The following is a 20,149-nucleotide window of genomic DNA, read 5'->3' as shown; positions in this document are numbered from 1 at the left end:
TTACTTTATTCGTAAGTCAATAATATGATTTGCGAAAAATTTACCTGATCACCTAGCTATATCACCTAACATACGCAAAATATTATCTGGCGCTCAAATGGTACACAACTTAACTAATTAAAATACGGCGCGCAAATGGGAAATTCCCATTTGCGCGCCATGGCGCTCAAATGGGAAAGCGCTCAAATGGGATACACCCAATTACCAGGACTAGTGGTATCATCATCTGTGATGGAGCCACGAAGCCTGTAATAAAAAAACTGTCCCCCTCGTAGTTTGGGTAAATTCTGTTCATTGCGTGTTTTAACGTTGCTCTTTACTTTGATATTTGTTTTTCAATTTAGAAAATCAAAGACCACTAAGTCACATGATATAAATATCCATAGCTTAAAGGTTTCTGGATTTAAAAAAAAAAAACATTTTCTATGTTTAGAAGAACATTAAATATGAGTTTGGTGTTTAACAAATAAGTACCTTAAAAGCCAAATACGATAAATTACTTGAATTCACATTTGACAACGATTGGGAATGTCTAGTCCCTGGTTTATAAATTTTGTTTTGGTAGAAACTGTTATATTTTTCGGCTATGGACACTAATGTCCAACAAGTCCAAGGTTGTTAGGCGGAGAGTGGTATATACTGGGACATGTTACATAGTTGGTCAAACTGCATTTCTGCCATCTAGTATTCTCTTAAAAAAAAACCGTAAAGGTCGTCTACCATAGTTAGTTTGATGTTCAACCATCCAGACCAATTATTTTGATAGTTTACTATTTTTCTTAGTAAACCTACTTCAAAATTTGGGAAAATGCACTCCCCTCTCCTCCCCCCCCCCCACAAAAAAATATTTTGCCTTTAGATTTTCTTTGTTTACTCTTTTTTAGTTCAGTGAAATTTAGTGCTTGTGGTACCAAACGAAATCCAAATTATCTGATCGATATCCTGCTGCCATCTTGTGACGAAATACTCAGAAGAAAAAAATAGTAAGCTTTTTTTGCCGATAGGTGTCATCTACTATATAAAGAGAGAGGAAAAATGGTACACTCTTGGACATAACCGAGTATGCACCACACCCATCTACACAATCAAAGCCTATTTTTTTTCCTTCCAAATGTGTGAGAGAGAAAAAGGGTTTTATTAAAAAAAAAAACACATTAAAAACAAAATCCGACGTTTATAAAACTTGTGTGGGTAGACATCACCCTTAATAAAACCGTACATACACAATTACTACCAACCGTCCTTACCCTCCCCCCCCTCACCGAAAAAAAATGACAATACGATTAAGGGTAATAAAATAAATAAATAAGTAAAAAAAACGAAATAAATTAATTTTTAATAAACTTCACGATCCAACTGGATACGGAAGACCCAAAATTAAAGATCATTCTGTGATTCTATCTCCTTGTCACCCTCCTAAAAAAAAAAATCACAATCCCTCGAGATAAAATTCACTCAGCGGGGATTAAAATTCATATGTGGACAAACAGTGTCCTTTTAGTTTACTGTAAAATTCATTTAGCTCATCAATTGTCGAAATTACCTGAGGTAATGGTTCCCACACCCAAGGGCCATATTATAAGCGGAACCACTCTAGTAAGATTGCTAGAGTGGTTCTGCCTTTTAAGGGCGGAGAAAAAAATTTGCCGAATCATCATAGGGTACTTTATTAGTGGCCGGGAAACAGGCGAGAAGAACCGCATATAGAATGTCAAAGATACCAGTGAAAAACAGGTTTCTGCTGCATAGTGAGTTATTGCTCGCTCCGTGACAAAGCTGAAAAACTTTAGTTTTTTTGGGGTTAAAAGGGCAAAAAAAGGTACCTAGGTTAGGTTAGGTTATGTATTAAATATATGCTATGCTTTACCCCATCCCCTAATGTGAAAATATATAGCCCAAATTAGTTTCTAACCTATTATATTTTTGTTATAATTTGTTTTATTTCATTAGCATTAACCAAACTTTACTTCTCGACGTATTTCATTGTTGCCCTTTTTATCTAGGGTTTTTTAAAAAGTGATTAGTAGTAGGATGGTTGATTTTCTTGAGAACAAAAAATATTTTAGTAAAACTCAATATTGATTCCAAAAAGCTCAAGCTGTCCTCAACAGATCAAGCTCCTCTTTTTCTCAAACTTTTGTGAACGATGCTCTGAACCAAGAGTGGAAAGTTGCATCTGATTTTTTTTGGACATTGTGAAAGCCTTTGATGCAGTGGACCATGGAGTTCTTATGGTGAAGCTGAAGAATTCTGGTTTCCTTGGTGTGTTTTTTCGTCTATTGAAATCTTTTCTTGAAGATCGACAACAGTTTGCAGTGCTGGTGAAATTAAATTGCAAGTTAAAAGTTTTGAATTCGGTGTTCCTCACGGGTCTGTTTTGGGGCCCCTACTGTTTCTTATATATATTGATGACCTGCGAAATATTATCAAAGGACTATCTTTTTATTTAAAATGTAGTGATACTGGAGCATCAAAAACTATTTTGCTTTGTTTTTGCTGATGACACGCATCTAACTGTTGCTGCAAAAACCGGGGAAATGCTTATACAGAGTCTTCAGACTGGTATGTCAAACCTTGAAAAATGGAAGAGGGTTAACAGACTTCAGCTAAACCACACCAAATCCCATTTTGTAATATACGGGAGAAGTAGCAATTACTATCCTTGGATTGACAAAATACAGTTCGGTGAAAATATTTTGCCTCGGGAAGTTTCGACAAAGTATCTAGGGGTGATTGTTGATGAGTGCCTTAACTTCAAAGAGCCCATTTCATGTGTTAGTGGTAAGGTTGCAAGAAATGTTGGGATGATGAGGAAACTGAAGCACTTTTTCCAAAAGATATTAAAAGATTGCTTTATTTTCTTTTGTTTACCCATACCTTCTAAATGGTTGTATTGTGTGGTCAAGTGCGTTTGTAACTCACCTTCGTCCCCTTAGAAGTTTACAAAATAATGCCCTATGTGTTTTAACTGGGGACAATCGTTCAAGTTATTACAAAGCGGTCAGTTTTTTCCATACGACATGTTAGACCTTGGGTGTGGGAACCATTACCTCAGATTATTTCGACAATTGATGAGCTAAATGAATTTTGCAGTAAAAAGGACACTGTTTGTCCACATATGAATTTTAATCCCTGCTGAGTGAATTTTCTCTCAAGGGATTGTGATTTTTTTAGGAGGGTGACAAGGAGATAGAATCGCAGAATGATCTTTAATTTTGGGTCTTCCGTATCCACTTGGATCGTGGATATTACTAAAATTAATTTGTTTCGTTTATTTTTATTTATTTACTTATTTTGTTATCATTTATCGTTTTGTATTTTTTTTTTCGGGGGTGGGGGGGGGGGGTAAGGATGGGTAGTAGTAATTGTGTATGTATGTTTTTATTAAGGATGATGTCTACCCACACATGTTTTATTAACGTCGAATTTTGTTGTTAATGTGTTTTTTTTTTTTTTTTTTAAATAAAACCCTTTTTCTCTCTCTCACACATTTGGAAGAAAAAAAAGTCTTTGATTGTGTAGATGGGTGTGGTACATACTCGGGCATGTCCAAGAGTGTACCATTTATTCCTCTCCCATTATATACCTGATGACACCCATCGACAAATAAAGCATATTGTTTTTTTCTTCTGAATATTTCGCCACAAGATGGCAGCAGAATATCGATCAGATAATTTGGATTTCGTTTGGTATAACAAGCACTAAATTTCACTGAACTAAAAAAGAATAAACAAAGAAAATCTAAATGCAAAATATTTTTTTTTTGGGGGGGGGGAGTGCATTTTCCCAAATTTTGAAATAGGTTTACTAAAAAAATAGTAAACTACCAAAATAATTGAACTGGATGGTTGAACATCAAACTAACTGTGGTAGATGACCGTTACGGTTTTTTTTAAAGAGAATACTAGATAGCAGAAATGCAGTTTGGCCCACTATGTAACACGTCCCAGTATATACCACTCTCCACCTATCAACTTTGGACTTGTTGAACATTATTGTCCATAGCCAAAAAATATAACGGTTTCTACCAAAACAAAATTTATAAACCAGGGACTAGACATTTAAAATCTGTGTCAATTGTGCATTCAAGTACTTTATCTTATTTGGCTTTTAAGGTACTTATTTGTTGAACACCAAACTCATACTCAATGTTCTTCTAAGAAAATGTTTTTTTTTAATTCAGAAACCTTTAAGCTATGGATAAATATGTCATGTGACTGAGTGGTTTTTTATTTTCTATATTAAAAAACAAATATCAAAGTAAAGAGCAACTTGAAAACAAGCAATGAACAGAATTTACCCAAACCACGAGGGGGACAGTTTTTTTTATTACTGGCTTCGTGGCTCCATCACAGGTGATGATATATCGCTAGTCCTGGTAATTATCTCATTTTCCAACACTGAAGTATTTGTTTTACCTTCTCTTGAACGCGTCAAGGGAAGGATTTTCCGGGATTATCTCTGCCGGCAAAATATTTCATGTGGCAACCGATCGTCGGAATAACCTTGTTTTCAGATATTCTTGGCAGGGAGTACCTAGCCCAAGGCAGACCTGGCAAGCTCTACTTCGGCGAGTTGATCACAAGAGCTTTGGTATGTCAGGAACGAGCTTCGATAGCTCCTCTGATGGAGGGTTATATATGTACTTGTAGAAAACTGACATGGACGCCACGTCGAAGCGTTACTGGAACAACTGTGGAGTTTTATGTATCATGTTGCCAGAAATTGCTGTACGAACTGCTCAATTTTGAATCCGTTGGAGTGGAGCTATGTGGGTTATTGGTGCACCAGCAAAGAGAGTTTCGCCCTACCAGATACATTTGCACATCAAGGTGTGTCAGAGAAGATTTTGGTTTGGTAGATCAGACGATTCCTAACACTCTTGGAATTTTTGATAACTTTTACAGATAGTTAAATGAGATTATAACCCTTCCCCCATTGATTTAATGGACATAGCCCAAATTCACCCGAGTATAATTGAAGAAGAAGAACAAAATAAATATGCTTGGGCCCATTTTCGCATCCCGAACAAACTCGAAGCAAAGTTGAGCAAATTAGGGGACTTTACTCCACGCACCAACCCTCATGTTGAGGTTGAACAGAATGGTGAGGGTAGTGGTGTTATGCAGATCTCTCCAACATGGCCGGAATTATATTTCGCTAACTCTGTCTTGCACACAATTGATGTTTATACGTGATTTTTGGGGATCCATTTAACTCGCTAATGGCAGGGGATATCATTACAGATCCAATAAATAATATCCATACGTATGCTGGAAGGATTCGTGCCCTTCTTGAACGACAAATTTGATTTTGGGGAGGTGGGGACCGTAAAAAAGCCTCGGCAGCATCCAAAATATTTTATTTTAATGAAAATGCTAGTGAAGTTTATTCACATTTTCTGAAAATTGAAATGCTAATCCTTCACCCGCATTTCGAAAATTATGAGGGTGTTTTTATGGAATGGGTAACAAGTGTTGTCACAAAACTGGATAATTATAATGAGAAGGGTGGTGGGTCAGTGGTTTTATTTATTGAAAATTTAAATGTAAATATATGTAAATTTAAAAAAGATTTCATTTTAAGACGCGGGAGTTGGCCGAGGGCTAAAGTTTTAAAATGTAATTCAGATTTAGAAGAGTGTCAGCGTGTACAACAAATCTGTTTTGAAAAAGGGCAGCAGTGTTTCATGTATGCATTTCTTATAGCGGCATTCAAACCCCTGAAAGAGAATGCTTCAAGATGGACGATTTGGCGGCTAATAGGAGGAAGGGGTCAGATTTCCATAAAGTAGATTTGAGTTGTTTAAAAGGTAAATATCCTTTAACACCCAAGTGAATAGATATTTTTGAACGGGCTAACGAACATTTAGCCCGTGTTCGTGTTATAAGCGCTACAATATGAAACAGAATTTGGGGCGGGCGAGCGCACTAACAAAAAAGAAGTAATATTTCTAGTTTAGGTCTCCGTCGATTGAATCATTGAAGCACTGGTTTTGGCTTCTGTAAACCCACATTCAGAGCCTGATTCAATTGGACATTTGAATCCAATTACAGATATTAGCAGGATATTTGGGGAGGGAAAGGGATGTGGGTACCCTACTATTGTCCAACATGTCTGTCTAGATTTTAGACTGAATTAAACCTAAGAATCACATGAAACACTGCAAACGCCATGGATATCAGTCTGTAGGAACGGTCAGTGGTGAAAGGGAAATTTTACGGTTTAGAAATTTTCAGAATACACTTTTGAAAAGTGATAAGATAATTTTGGATTGTGAGGCTTAATTCACAGATGTCTATGACCCAAAAAATCAAATCGTATTAAAGAGAATAAAGCTATTGCTGTCTCTTATGCCCACGCTCAAAGGGATTCTAGTAATACTATGCAACTTTTTGATGTAGTTGAGACATTGGACGGGGGGATTGCATGGTCAAAGCATTGACTAAACTAATCATCACAGCGAATAAGGCAATCTCGTGGTTGTGGCACACAAATTATCCTATGATTCTATCACCAGAAGATCGGTTGGCCATTAAAAATAAGTTGTTGGCAAACATAAAATTATGTTGGGTTTGTAAGGGAAATTTGAAGAGAATGGGAAAGGAAAAGGGAGTAAGGCGAAAGGGAATAAAGGGAAAGTGTGCAACCATGATCATTATATGGCAAGAAATATCATCAAGGGGAGTAACTGTTTCGTGGGGTGGTCCATTAATATTTTAATGTAAACGTAAATCAACAGTACTTTATACTGGTTTTTATATATAATTCAAATTATGATTTGAGATTTATTTTACCATTATTGGCACCTATTGTGTGTGTGTGTGTGTGTGTGTGTGTGTGTGTGTGTGTGTGTGTGTGTGTGTGTGTGTGTGTGTGTGTGTGTGTGTGTGTGTGTGTGTGTGTGTGTGTGTGTGTGTGTGTGTGTGTGTGTGTGTGTGTGTGTGTGTGTGTGTGTGTGTGTGTGTGTGTGTGTGTGTGTGTGTACAAGACAGAGTTATTTTCAATTTTTTGGGCCTTCCAGCCCGGCCCACCACAGCGGGGCCCCGCGCTTTCTGGTTCGGTTCCTAAGTGATGATTTTAATTGCTCAGAACGGAAAATAAGTATTTATTTTAATGTAGTTTCTTCAGTGTCATGATGGTAACTAATAAGCTTTTTTACTGTTCACCGGAAAATATACTATAATTTCATTGTCAAAAATATATGTGACTACACGCAAATCCTCGGGTGTTTTCTGATTAAGATCCAACAGAATGTAACCATAGGGTTTATTTGTTGCCTGCTGAAAGTAGAAATTTTGGAGCATCGGGATATAGTTGTTTGTTGAGAGTTATTAGATAACTGGAATCATGAAAAACTCTGTAGATAATATAGTAGGTACAGTTCAAAGGTGTTTTCCTACACTTGCTCTGATAAAACAGATTTTGTAGAACTAGGGTTATGAAAATTTGTTCATGATTTGAGCAAACAGTAAACAATTGTAGCCTTTCCTTGGACCATTGTTCAATGGATTCAGATAAATCATCAATAATCAGCCAAAAGTTTGGCTCAATACTATTGAACACATCAAGTCCCTGGCATAGTATCTTAGGCAGCAGCAGCAATAGCCTTAATTTTGTCATATGATTCTTGCCAAACACTATAACCATAGTAGATTTTTTTCGGTTTTTACATAAACATATTATTGCAATTTATTGATTACAATTTTTATTTGTTTAAGTTAAAAGTGTCGTTCTAACCGATATTGATGGACCACAGAGATACAATCTGAACGGAGTTTTATATTTATATATATTTGATGTTCAACAGTTGGACTACAACTAACTGTAAACCGTACATGTCCAATGAATAAATTATTTCCCTAGTCAGCAGTCCTAGACCGATTTCCAATAAAAAAACAAAAAAAGAACAACAATTTAGATTCATATTTTCTTTTATTAGCAGTTTACAACAACAACAAATATTTTTTAATATACACATAAAATGTCAATGTTGATTTTGCGGAGACAATAAAAATCAACACTATTTATTACAACACATATTTAAAAATGAGATCCCTCTCCCTGGGGGTGGCCACTGCGGCGGGCCGAACCGAAAAACACCGGGGGCCCCGTTACGGCAGGCCGGGCCGAAAGGTGCAAAAAATTGAAAATAACTTTGTCTTGAATACACACACACACACATAAATATTAATGGGATGGATTAAGGAAGTCTTCGACCCACCACCCACCTAGTAGTAGTAGGATTAGTAGTATTAGCAGTGGTAGTAGTAGTATTATTACTGAATTTATTTTAATTTATCCAGACAGAGTTGTTTTCTACACGCAATACATTCAACTCGATCTGAAATACGGTAGTGTCCATAGGGGAGTACCTTCACATCACCCTCACGAACATAGACCTTGTCAGATACGGCCGAATTGGCCTTTTTATCTGCTTTAGCTCTGTAGTTTTAAATTGTAGGGAACGGACTGCTCTTACTTTCGCTGTTGGTACTAAACTACTCTCCACACAGTTTCTATAGACACTCAAGACGAAATTATTTTTTATAAAGTGTGTAGGCACACCCTTGCACGCTTCATTGATATTCTTATTGTGGGCTTCCACACAGCACACCTTCAGACCTGAAAACATACCATTGGATATTAAATCGCTCCCCGTCTCCGACTTTAACATCATCAATTGATTTGGGGCGTGGTCTTTCACCAACTCAGGGTAAATGGACTCATTCTAATTGGTAAAATTCCTTCGCCATTTCCAAATCTTCCAATAAATTTTCAGTTTTAACTTTTAATAGGAATGAATCAGTGTCTCCATAATACACTTGAATTTCCCCTCCCTTGGCCATTGCATATCACCCACATTGTAAAAGAACGACAACATGAGTGTCTTGGAAATTTTCAGTATCGAACTGCCACCTGCAATATTTTTATTTAGAACAATATTCCTGTTATTTCTATGTAGAATGACCATATTGGAGCCTATGATAGTAAATGTTGTGAAGTTAGGGTATGCAACGATTCAAGCACATTCTTTGGGGCTGGTTACAACGTCACAACGACACCTGTTTCCTACCCTTTCACATATTTTCACGAAGGCTGAATTTAAAATGAGCTTATAGATTTCTTTTCCAACCTTGCTTTTTGCCTGTGAACGTTTACTGACAAAAGTGTCAATAAACGTTTTCAAATAAGGTTATTGGTCGAATGAAAGGGCTTTGTGTATCTTTGCGACCCTGAAACCATTGGCTACCATCCATCGCAATAGCACATGATGTACAACTATATTCTGTTTCAGATCAAGGTCGGCAATTAGTTTTGTGCTTGGAAGGGGTCCAATGCACATTCATATCCTCGACCAAAGACAAATTGTATGGACTCAAAAGGTCCTTAGATATAGGTCTATTTATGCACGGGAAAATAAAATGTTTTACAGAGTCATGGAGCTCCTTATGTATTTTGACCGTCGATTTAAAAAAAACATCCTTGTGGACGATTCTCCTCGACAGTTTGAATGCCTGGGAAATCTGTGGCACAAGGATTTTCAAGCCATTTGTAATTACCACACGGTAAACAGTTGTGAGACATTGAAGAGGGGTACAGGGAATGCATATCTAGAAAAATAGAATTGGACGTTACACTGTCAACAGAGTTAGGCCCAGTTGGATCAGTTTTCATGAAGCGGTCCCCATTAAAAACATACCCCCCCCCCTCTCGACGCATCCTGATCTGCAAATGCATCTGGTTTTCACAAAACTAATTTCTAAGTCCTGTTCAAATGCGCTAGGTGGGATATTAAATGAATTAGTAATATTACTATCACTAAAATATTGCTTTTAAAATTTATCTGTCCACTCAGGGTCATCATTATCATCGATAGTGTTAAAAGGCAAATCATACAAATTTTCACTACCTCCAAAATACTCCTTTAAATATTTACTGTACCATTCAAATTCACTGTCGACATATGGCGATTCAATGAGTTGATTATCACTAAAATCTATCGGTGTCGGCACGATTAAAAATGTATCCTCAACGAGGTGGCACAATCCTTGACTTGATAGTGGAGGGGGTAAATCATCCATGTTAACCTATAATAATAACAATAATGGAATTTATTTTCATTGTGTAATTGGTCCTGTTTTATAAGAGTCAAAAATGGATTATAACCGAGCTATATTTTCATATTATTTAAATACATTTACATACTAAAGAAATACATACTGATAGTTCACTGTCAACCCCACCTTCCTCCTCCTCCCAACCAGTCTATATAATCCTGAAAGTTCCAATTTAACATACCATTATGTAGTGCTCTTACATGTAAATATTGACAACTTTAATGTACATAGTATGAGTTCTGATTTCTTTTTAATACCCACAAACCTGCTTTTTAGAAAAACCATATATCATACTTTCCCCCACACTAAAGTAACATCTTCCTTCCCCCCCCCCCACTTTAATAAAATGTTTTTTTAAACAGATGTTAATTTGCATAACCTACAAACTATGCGCAATAGATCGTAGAGTTTATATGTCATTTCCAACACACATAGTTGTTTGAACTTTTCAAATATTACAATGGTTATGTCACTGCTGAATTATTTTCTAAATAGTGCACTAGAATATTCAATATACCATCTTAGTTTACTATGATAAATCCTTCCTTGCTAAAACATCAGTTGTAAAGAAAAATAAAAAAGAATTATAGCGGTGCTGTTTACTAAAGTGTTGTCCATAGTAAAAGCTGTGCTTTGGCACTGTCCGAAAATTCTCCGCTTTCAAGAAGAAACTTAAATCACCTTCAAATTTCAACATTAATCATTTTCATGCATTATTCTATGAAATTTAATTTTTCTTTTTACATTAGGAAATATAGTTAAGAAAAACGGTAAAATATAATTTTTCTTAGCCCGTCCATTGACGATTCATATTTTGGTACACCATGTTGGATATTATTGTCCTGTTCCTTTATCACAGAAGCACTGACAGCGTTAAGTGTCTGCTAGGGGGTGCATACACTATTATAGATGGCCTTGGAGGTGGTGAGAATGTTTCCGTTTCAACGAAACTTGATAATTTTGGTCGCTTTAGCAGTGGTTCTCCAGAAATCTCCTTAAATAGAAAATATATTTCAGTTTTACTAGTAATTTTATTCTTAATAAGTTGGACGTCTCCCAAACTCCCATTCCTCCTCCACATTTATATCTATGCTAAAGTATCTAATTAATTAGCCCCACGATATCTGTTATAATGCAGAAAAACAACTCTTTTTCCTGCCCTAATGAAAAAGATAGGGGATTAGCCAAGGGTAGATCCATGATTTATTTTCGGGGGGGGGGTATTAATTTTTGACTCAGTTTTCGACAAATTTTACTGATATTTTACCTAGGTTTTACTAATTTTCGACTTATTTTTGACTCGGTCAAAAATTTCGGGGGGGGGGTTCAAACCGGGTAACCCCTCCCCCGGATACGGCCTTGGGATTAGCACAGCCGAAGTTTAAAAGGGGACTCGTTTAAAAGTCATTCTCTTTCACGCTCTTAAGAGGCTACCTACCTATTCATAGACTATGGGATGTAGAAATATTTGACATTGCACTTAGTTCAAAAAAAGACATCATGTTATTAAGATGCGACAGAGTTTGACTTTCGGATGATCAAACTCTGTATATGTACAATGAGTCTATGAAACACAGTTGTTTTTTGTTTTTGGATAATAACGAGTTTTCAAAGTTGAAAGAATTCATATTCTATCGGATATTAACCTAAAACGGAAGTAAGTTGAAATAAACATATTTTAGCAGTCCTTAGCCATTACGAGATATTCAGATCTCTAAATTAAGGATCTATAAGCCCATTTATGGGTATCATTTGTTCGCAATAAACTATATTTTTTTAGAAATATAACTCTTAGACTTTTGAAATACACCATCTATCGAAACTATTTGAATGGAGAAAGATCTTAATTGACTATTTAATTATATAAAATAAATTTACATCGAAGAATTGATTAACGCCATTTTGATTCTCCATAATGTCAACTATATAGTGGTAAATCAATAAATGATATAGAACTGATACACTAGACTCAATGTACACCTTATCCATACATTTGAATTTAAAGAAAACTATATTAAAAATAGAATTTCTGTCACATTCCATCTAACACTGTGGAAGAGAATATTCGTAGTGACTCCTTATTTGGAGTCCCGTTTGTTATCGTTATAGGCCATTTTTAGATCTAGGCTCAGATTATAGAGTGCTGTTCTGGCTGGAGTCCAGTTGTCTTCCATATTTGGTGTACCCCTGAAACCTTTACACTTTATACTACTATAGGTATACATTTTCGGGTAGGAGGGGGATGATTAATTATCTGCTTTGGGTTTTTCCACGGGGTAATTTTCAATGGGGAAGGAAGTTTCCAATTGTGAACTTGTCAGGGAAAATTATGCACTGGGGGAATTTGCCAGAATTCTTATACAAAATTCTTTTTATAGGTTTTGCTTTCTCTTTTCCGTCTCAATTTTACGCACAGAGCGGTTAAAAGTAATTGTCCGGGGTAAATTTTCACCGGGATTGAGTTATCTAGAGGATATTTCCATGGGGAGGGGGTTTTTCCGTGAATGTGGGGCCAGATATCCTGGTATTCTTTAAAAAACGATCAGATTTTACATAAAAAATTAAGTTTTTTCATCTGAAAGTAAGGAGCAACATTAAAACTTAAAACGAACATAAATTATTAAGTATGTAAAGGGGGCTGCCCTCTCCTCAGCACCTTGCTCCTTACACTAAATTTTGAATTTTATCCCAATTCTTTAATAATGAGTAACCCGGCTCAACAATAACCGAAGCTCCCTTATATAGGCCTAATAATTTTAATGCTATATATGTAAACTATACTTTTTATATAGCTCTGTGGTGGATATCCATCTTGATATTAGCCAAATAGTCTAAATATTATCTGAAGATGGCAAGAACAAAGCAAAGTATTCCATATCCCCAGTCCTTCCTGCTCAAGTACAGTAAAATGATGGGAAAGAGAATATATAAATTAATTGACTCTTCAAATCAATTATAAGTAGATGCGTTATTACATATATGAGTGGGTTCACCCCCTCGTCAGTTCCTCGCTCTTTACGCTAAAGTTCGAGTTATTTTTTAAATTCTTTAAGAATGACCCATTAATCACAAAGGTCCTTTAATTAGAATAAATAGCTCTTTTGAAAGTACTAAGAAAAACCTTTAGCGTAAAGAGTGAGGTATTGACGAGGGGGCGAACCCACTCATATACATAATAACGTATCTACCTATAATTGATTAGAAGAGCCAAATAATTTAGATTTTCTCTTTCCCATATCAAGGGAAAGAGAAAATCAAGGATAATATTCCACTAAAAGACAAATTTAAAAAACAAGATAAAGTTGAAAGTACCCTAAATATGTCAATAAAAGATTAGTAGAATAATTAAAAGGAATAAAGGAATTTTATTCCTTTTATAGAATCAAAGGAATCAACAACAAAAAGAACTTAAAACTAACGGTGTTTTAAATCTAGGCGAATGGAAGTTAAAGGAAAAAAGAGTTTATGCGCATATATTTATTGCATATGTTATGATACACTCAAAGATAGAAAATACAGAGGTAAATTGGAACACAGTATATTGGATATAGATAATTTTAATCAGTTAATCATTAAATATACGTTATATTGCAAACATTTTGATCGATTATCTTAGTTCGGACAAACACAAATAGACTTATAAGTAATAGACAAAGGTAAGTATGAATGAATGAATGAAACGTGGTACTTTTAACAACTTCATGAAAATGTAAAAATATTAAAGATATATCAACAAACATGGCTCTCCAATAGATTCAGGCATAGCACGAAGAATTTAAAATAGTAGTAACATACACTTCTTCAAGATTCTTTATCTCAGGAGTTATTTAAAAAAAAGTTGTCAAGATTTGAGACATAATGGAAACGTTTCAAAGGGGGTTCAATTCAACAGTACTTGCCCCGTCTCTGTTGGTGCTGAGGCATGTTTTAATAAGCAATTAACGGCAATAAGAATCTTTCATTTTTGGGCAATGCTGTGAATGCTAACACTGCTAAAGTAAAACAGTGCTGTAATTTTCTTATTCCTCTTATGGGGGGTTCCCAGAGCGTCATTAAACTTAATAAGCATTTCCATGAAAGTGTTAACCATAAAGTTTGTTCCATTCACACAAGGATTTCACCTTTTTGACTTTACAGCAATTTTTCATAGAAAATAACCAAAACAGTCAGACATGGAGCTGAGAAGACCCTCTTTTTAAGTATTTTTCCTTTTAATAATATTAGAAAATATTTTTTGTTTCTTTATCAAGCAAAATATTTAAACAAGCATACACTATTATACTTGTAGACGCTAATTAGTATGTTGTTTATTCACAATTTTCCACACGTTCAACTTTGTTCCGACTGTAATAAAGTCAACGAAGTCGTTCGAGGAAAACGGGTTATTAATTTTTTTGGACAGCTTTATTAAATTTATTGACGCCGTGGAAGCACCGCATTAGTATTGTCAGAACACCTGGTACAATTTTATAATGTCTATTGGTTCAGAAAGAGAGGAAGGTGTGGGCTTTTCAACAGTATTTTCGAAGAGTTGAACAAAGCTTGGTCAACTTTTCCTATTTAATTGAGAATTTTCCCAGGGTGCTGAAACCTTGTAGCTCTTTCTACACCTATTAAAACATTTGCATCGAGTGACAAATTAAGAATTCCTTACCTATCAGGAGAGTAAAGAGCAGGTTGCATCACTAAGGGAGCCTTAGTTTGTGGATCTATACAATTGTCACTTACAGGCAGAGCCTTATTTAAGGGGAAGCTGGTATATACGATGAGACTCCTTCCCTAACAGTTTTCCCCATCTAAACAAGTGCCTGGATTGTTGCAATACTCGATACATTCTTGTGTGTTTTTTATGCAATTTTTCAGTTTTAATTATGGTTAGACAAACTCTTCCCCTCCTCTGAAATAAATTACTAAGTAGGATCCTCAGCTGGTCTACCGAGAAAGGGAATATTACCCCCTTGATCCCTACTTCTATTACAAATATCTTCCAAACATACCCAAATATGTTTAGCCGAATTGGAAATGACCGTAATTTCGGTCACTTCGGAAATTCAAAGATTGAGCCAGTAAAATGAGATGTACACATCAGATTCAGAGGTAAGATGATTATAAAAAAAAATTCTTTAAATGTGACTTTAAAAGAATTTGGAGACAGTATTTGACCAACAATTCGATTTCCGACAGGTCACAACTTTTCGATTTCAGAGAAAAATTGAAGTTGAAATGAATTTAATACAATGCAAATGTAAGTAACAAAGGGAAATCTGTTTACCAGTTCTTATACATGAGTTATAACAAAGAGGAAATTCCTCTCAACAATTTTTACATAATCTTTTTAAGGTGTATTATCCTTGTATCCTTTGTTGTACCAATTAATAACATTGGCACCAAGTTAAAAATTAAAAATTCATTGCCATTTGGAATTCTGAAATTCCTGTAATAGGCCGTCCCTGTGCGAAGGACCTCTGAGAAATAATAGACTAAATTAGCCTCCTCCTTACTCTCACTTCACAGCTACTTTTCAGTTCTGTAGGATTAAATATGCTTATTCTAAAAATTATTTAATTCATGTCGCCGTTGAATTTTGGTTGCTAGTTGTTACTTACTTTAGAATTACTTTGTTACTTTATAGTGACTTTTAAGTAGCTTGATAGTTACTTTGGTTGCAAGATAGTTGTTTTACGAAATGACATTTGTATTAATAGCAAAGTAGTTAAAAGCATCCTTTACTATAAATTCGATTCCTAGCGATAGCAATATTTTTTACAGTTTATTTTTACAAATTTTTTGAAGTGTTGAGGAAAACCCATACCAGTTTAACTATTTTGTTTCTACTATTTCTTAAGACTATCGAAGTCTCATTTTTTCAACTAGATAATATAAAAAAAAAAAAAAAAAAAAATCAAAAAATCAAGCATATTATAACAGCTTGGGTGCCTGACAAGTAAAAATAAACAAAACAAATGTGTAACAAACACAGATGATTTTGGCGTTGGTAATCGGCTACGGTATCAATTGGTAATTGGTCACACCATTTGGTAATTGGTAGTTTTTGCAATGACAATGGGCAATGTGCAGCAAAATTGGGCAATGGTATTTCAAATTGTAATAATCCTGAATGTTAGTTTCAACATCAGATCGTTAATTCACATGATGATTGTCAGTATCAGAGGCTTCATCGACGACCGGGATTCTACTGAGTGTTTTTTTTTCCTCACATTTTTATTTTATTATCTAGCACATGTTAACTTGTTTAATATGGTTGAGTTTTTTCTCCGTTTTTTTTTTCACGTTGATACAGGATGCAAACCCAAAATTTTTGGAACTTTGCTAATAAGTTTACTGAAAGGTTTGTTTTGCAGCCATATTTTCATTTCATACAAATTAGAAATTATTTGCGTCAAAAACACTAAAAGTTTATTTTTACATAAATTTTAACCTGGCGTAATAGGTGAAGGTTCTTCTTAGCAATAACATTCACATGAAAGTTATAAGATCCTCTCTTGTGGATGGATAATTATCACGAAAATTACGGCTATCACTGCATTGCCGATCCTTCGCTATTTTGTCTATATTACGTTTGTTTTTGGCTATTTTTCCTTGATGCTTGACATATACAGGATTAAACTACTATTGCTGCTATTACACATCTACAAAGAAATCAGTTCTTTCCATTTTTGAACTTTCCTTTTGCTAAAAGCTTTTGAAACTAGTTCATTTGTATTTCTTTTATTTTTTTGATTTTCTGGTTAACTGTAATTGTCTATTTTCTTCAAATATTCCAAATCACGTGCTACTGCTCTCTTTTTTCGAACACAGAAACAGTTTAAATATACCAATTTTTATATTCTTTCTGCTGTAGCCAACATTAGATACCTAAAAAGCTTTTTAAAATAATAATAACTGATTATGAAGAAAAACAAGCCACCTATCCCAGCCACTCATATAATCTGTCTTATAATATAAATCCTTTTGAATTTATGCAAATAGTTTTTTTTTTCGTTCTGAAGGTGACATGAAAACTGGTTGAAGCAAAGAGAGTGTAAGAAAAGCAAGAACAAATATGGAGAGGGGTTGGATATTTTTGTCAGAACTTTTTGTTTTAAGCTTACCCATATTTTGGCTTAGTCTTCAATTTTTTGTGTTCTATTCGTTTTCGTAAGATTCGTGGCTTTTCGCCTCTTTTTATCAATATATAAGACTGAAAAGATGTCGACAAATTAAAAAAAAAAAAAAAAAAAAAAAAAAAAAAAAAAAAAAAATAGTATTTCACACATCAGTTTCATTTTTGTGGCTAACTGAACCGAAACTCGAATACGAATCTCGATCACCCTCTTCATCACTGTTAAACTCATCGTTCAGAGTTACATGCGGTGGCGTCATAAACTTCATTTGCTTATAACGAACTGTACTTCGATCTAAGTCTGCGAAATTTGAATGCACTCGAAGTGTATAACTATGGTATAAAAATAGTGCAATAACCAAAATTAAACACATCAAAAACGATAAGAACAAGACTCCAATTAAATGCGGTGTGTAGTCTGGTCTGTGGTACACATTCAACTCTGAAGTTTCTTCTTGAGTAAATGTGTTTGAATCATTAGTTGTTAAATTAGTTAGGCAGCAGAATGGGCGGAATAAGCATTTAATTGTCCCGGTTCGGTTCTCTTCTAGTCCGTAAAAATGCAGCTCACTAACAAACGCATTCTCGATAACGAAATCATCCGTTGAGAAGTGGAATGTTCCTTCTGCACAAGACGGACGACTGCTGTCTGTTCCAAATGTGCATTCTTCCCCTAAAAATAAAAATTTAGGCATTACTAAAAATTATTTTGTGGAGTTAAGGCACAATCAGACGCAGGGGATTTCCCTGGAAAACTGAGAGAAGGCCCTTATAAACTTAACAAAATTTTGTTCCGGTGTTATTTTTAGACGTTGTAGTGGCAATGCAAGAAATAACAGAGATTTGATCGCGTCTTCAGATCATTTCATTAGATTCTCACAAAAAAAATCCGCCAACCAAGCAAAAATTCCGCATCCGTACCAAGCATCCGTATTCCGCTCTAGGAATAACTGATTATGAAACGTTTTGCTTTTGAATTCAAATACTCGTATATTTGAATTGTTGCCGTACTTTGTGAAAAACTGTTCTTGTGACTTTTTGTTTCTTATCTTTTTATTAAGTAGGAAATGTTTCCCCCTTTCAATACCGTGCTCATAGACTGACGACCCTTGAGGTAAACATAGCCAACAAACTAACACAACTTTGCGTCATGAGTGCCCGCAGGGGGAGGGAAAAGTGGTCAAGGCTCCCTGAAAACCAGGGGCTATAAAGTAATTAAGAGGAAATCAAAGGAAGGAGATCCAAAATATATGGCATAGCTAAATAAAACTAAATTTTTAACAAAACTGAACATTGAGTTTCTTCCTTATGTTTAAGAAGTAGGCTAATGTTTTCAGTTTCATTTTGTAATTAATTTCGTATTTTCATTTTTATACATTTTTGTTTTGCTTGAAATAGCATAGTTTTTTCATTACCTTTCAAAAAAAAAAATTCTCAATGCTTTACTACCCGTCAAACACCAGATAGAGAGCGTTGAAATATCGACGTTTTTCCTGCGGTAGCAAAAGTGTTGTGTTCATGAAAGTGCATAATGAGCAAATTTAAAACTGAATTCATTCTTTATATAAAAACGACTGTCTTTCGTCAACTCCTTGCTCTATAAGTTAAACTTATTCAGTGCTTTAAAAAGCTTCTTTTTCCAATTCAATGGCTCTTGGGTTTCAGCAGGTTTCTGTAAAGGATGTGGATAAAAAGTCAAAGTTTAGAGTAAAGAAAGAGGATTTAAAGGGGGAAGCCCCCTCATATAAGATAAAATTTCTCTTTTTTCAATTTTAAAATTGTTGCTTATTTTCATTTGAAAAAACTTCTCTTTTTAATTTAGTTTGTGACGGTTTTTCTAATCATGCCTAGGCTTAACCAAGATATGACTTGTAGTATCTACTCCTTAGACCCTCGCGCTCTTAAATCCTTCTGTTTAATTGTATATATATATATATATATATATATATATATATATATATATATATATATATATATATATATATATATATATATATATATATATATATATATATATATATATATATATATATATATGTTTGTATATTAATAGCTGCATATTAGTTGGTGGCTCCCCAGTTTTTCAGTTTTTATCCTTAAGCATTAAAATGTTGGATTGGAATTAAAATTTTGCACAAAGTTTGAATATATTGTCGAAGCTTGCGATGAACAGTAATTTTGTTGATTAAGTCCTTAATAATAGTATTTTTACTAAAAAGTTTCGAATGGACGAATGAGGCTATGTATATAAAATCTACATCTTTCATAATAGGACAGCTTTTTACCTCAAACTGAAATCCATTAGCCAATATCTTCAGACATTAAAAAAAAAAAAAAAATTGCGAAAAAAAAAGTTGACTTTAAACTTACTTACCAGCTGTCAAATTGGCAGCTGGTAATCCTTTCAATACTCAAACTCAACTGAACAAAATGAACAGATAAAAAATAAAATTGCTTATCACAAGAGCATCTTGTAAAAAACTTTGTTGTCCTTATTATTGTTTTTACTATGGAATCTTAGCTGGTTAAAGAGGGTATTATTTTTCATTTGGATGGAAATTCTGTGTGATTGCTGATCTTCTACGTTACTGGATCCATCACGATATCTACAACAGGGTTCTCTGATGTTTAAATACATTATATACGTATGTTTACATACACTGGAACAATGTATTCTATATAAATAAAAAAAAGATACACTACAATTTAAAATTGATGAAAACAGAGCTCTTAGTAGTATTCCCCCCCCCCAACAAATTTTCTGGTGAGGCTCAAGACAGCCCGCCTCACCTTTTCTGCCTCTGTGCTGATAGGCATGTAAATGTAGTATTCAATGCTACATAGAGAAATACTACATCAATGGAAGGGGTACTAATAACCCCTCCCCACACACACACCAATAATA

The 20,149-nt window shown here is 34.7% G+C and overlaps 1 protein-coding gene across 1 annotated transcript in view; it reads right to left on the bottom strand.

Annotated features, from left to right (window-relative positions):
• Positions 1-13,588: 13,588 nt before the first annotated feature.
• LOC148954318 (uncharacterized) overlaps positions 13,589-20,149 on the bottom strand; it is a 52,209-nt gene continuing 45,648 nt past the window's right edge. Inside the window, exon 2 of the mRNA XM_089086230.1 lies at positions 13,589-17,917. Within this exon, the coding sequence (XP_088942356.1) occupies positions 17,391-17,917 (527 nt within the window). The 3' untranslated portion in view covers positions 13,589-17,390. The remainder of the gene's footprint in view (positions 17,918-20,149) is intronic.

This window comes from Artemia sp. Qi Xiang Cuo, chromosome 3 (assembly GCF_049724085.1).
Source record: "Artemia sp. Qi Xiang Cuo chromosome 3, ASM4972408v1, whole genome shotgun sequence".
NCBI classification, from domain to species: Eukaryota; Metazoa; Arthropoda; class Branchiopoda; order Anostraca; family Artemiidae; genus Artemia; species Artemia sp. Qi Xiang Cuo.
The sequence above is the reverse complement of the archived record's forward strand: the minus strand, read 5'-3'. Positions and strand labels throughout refer to the sequence as shown.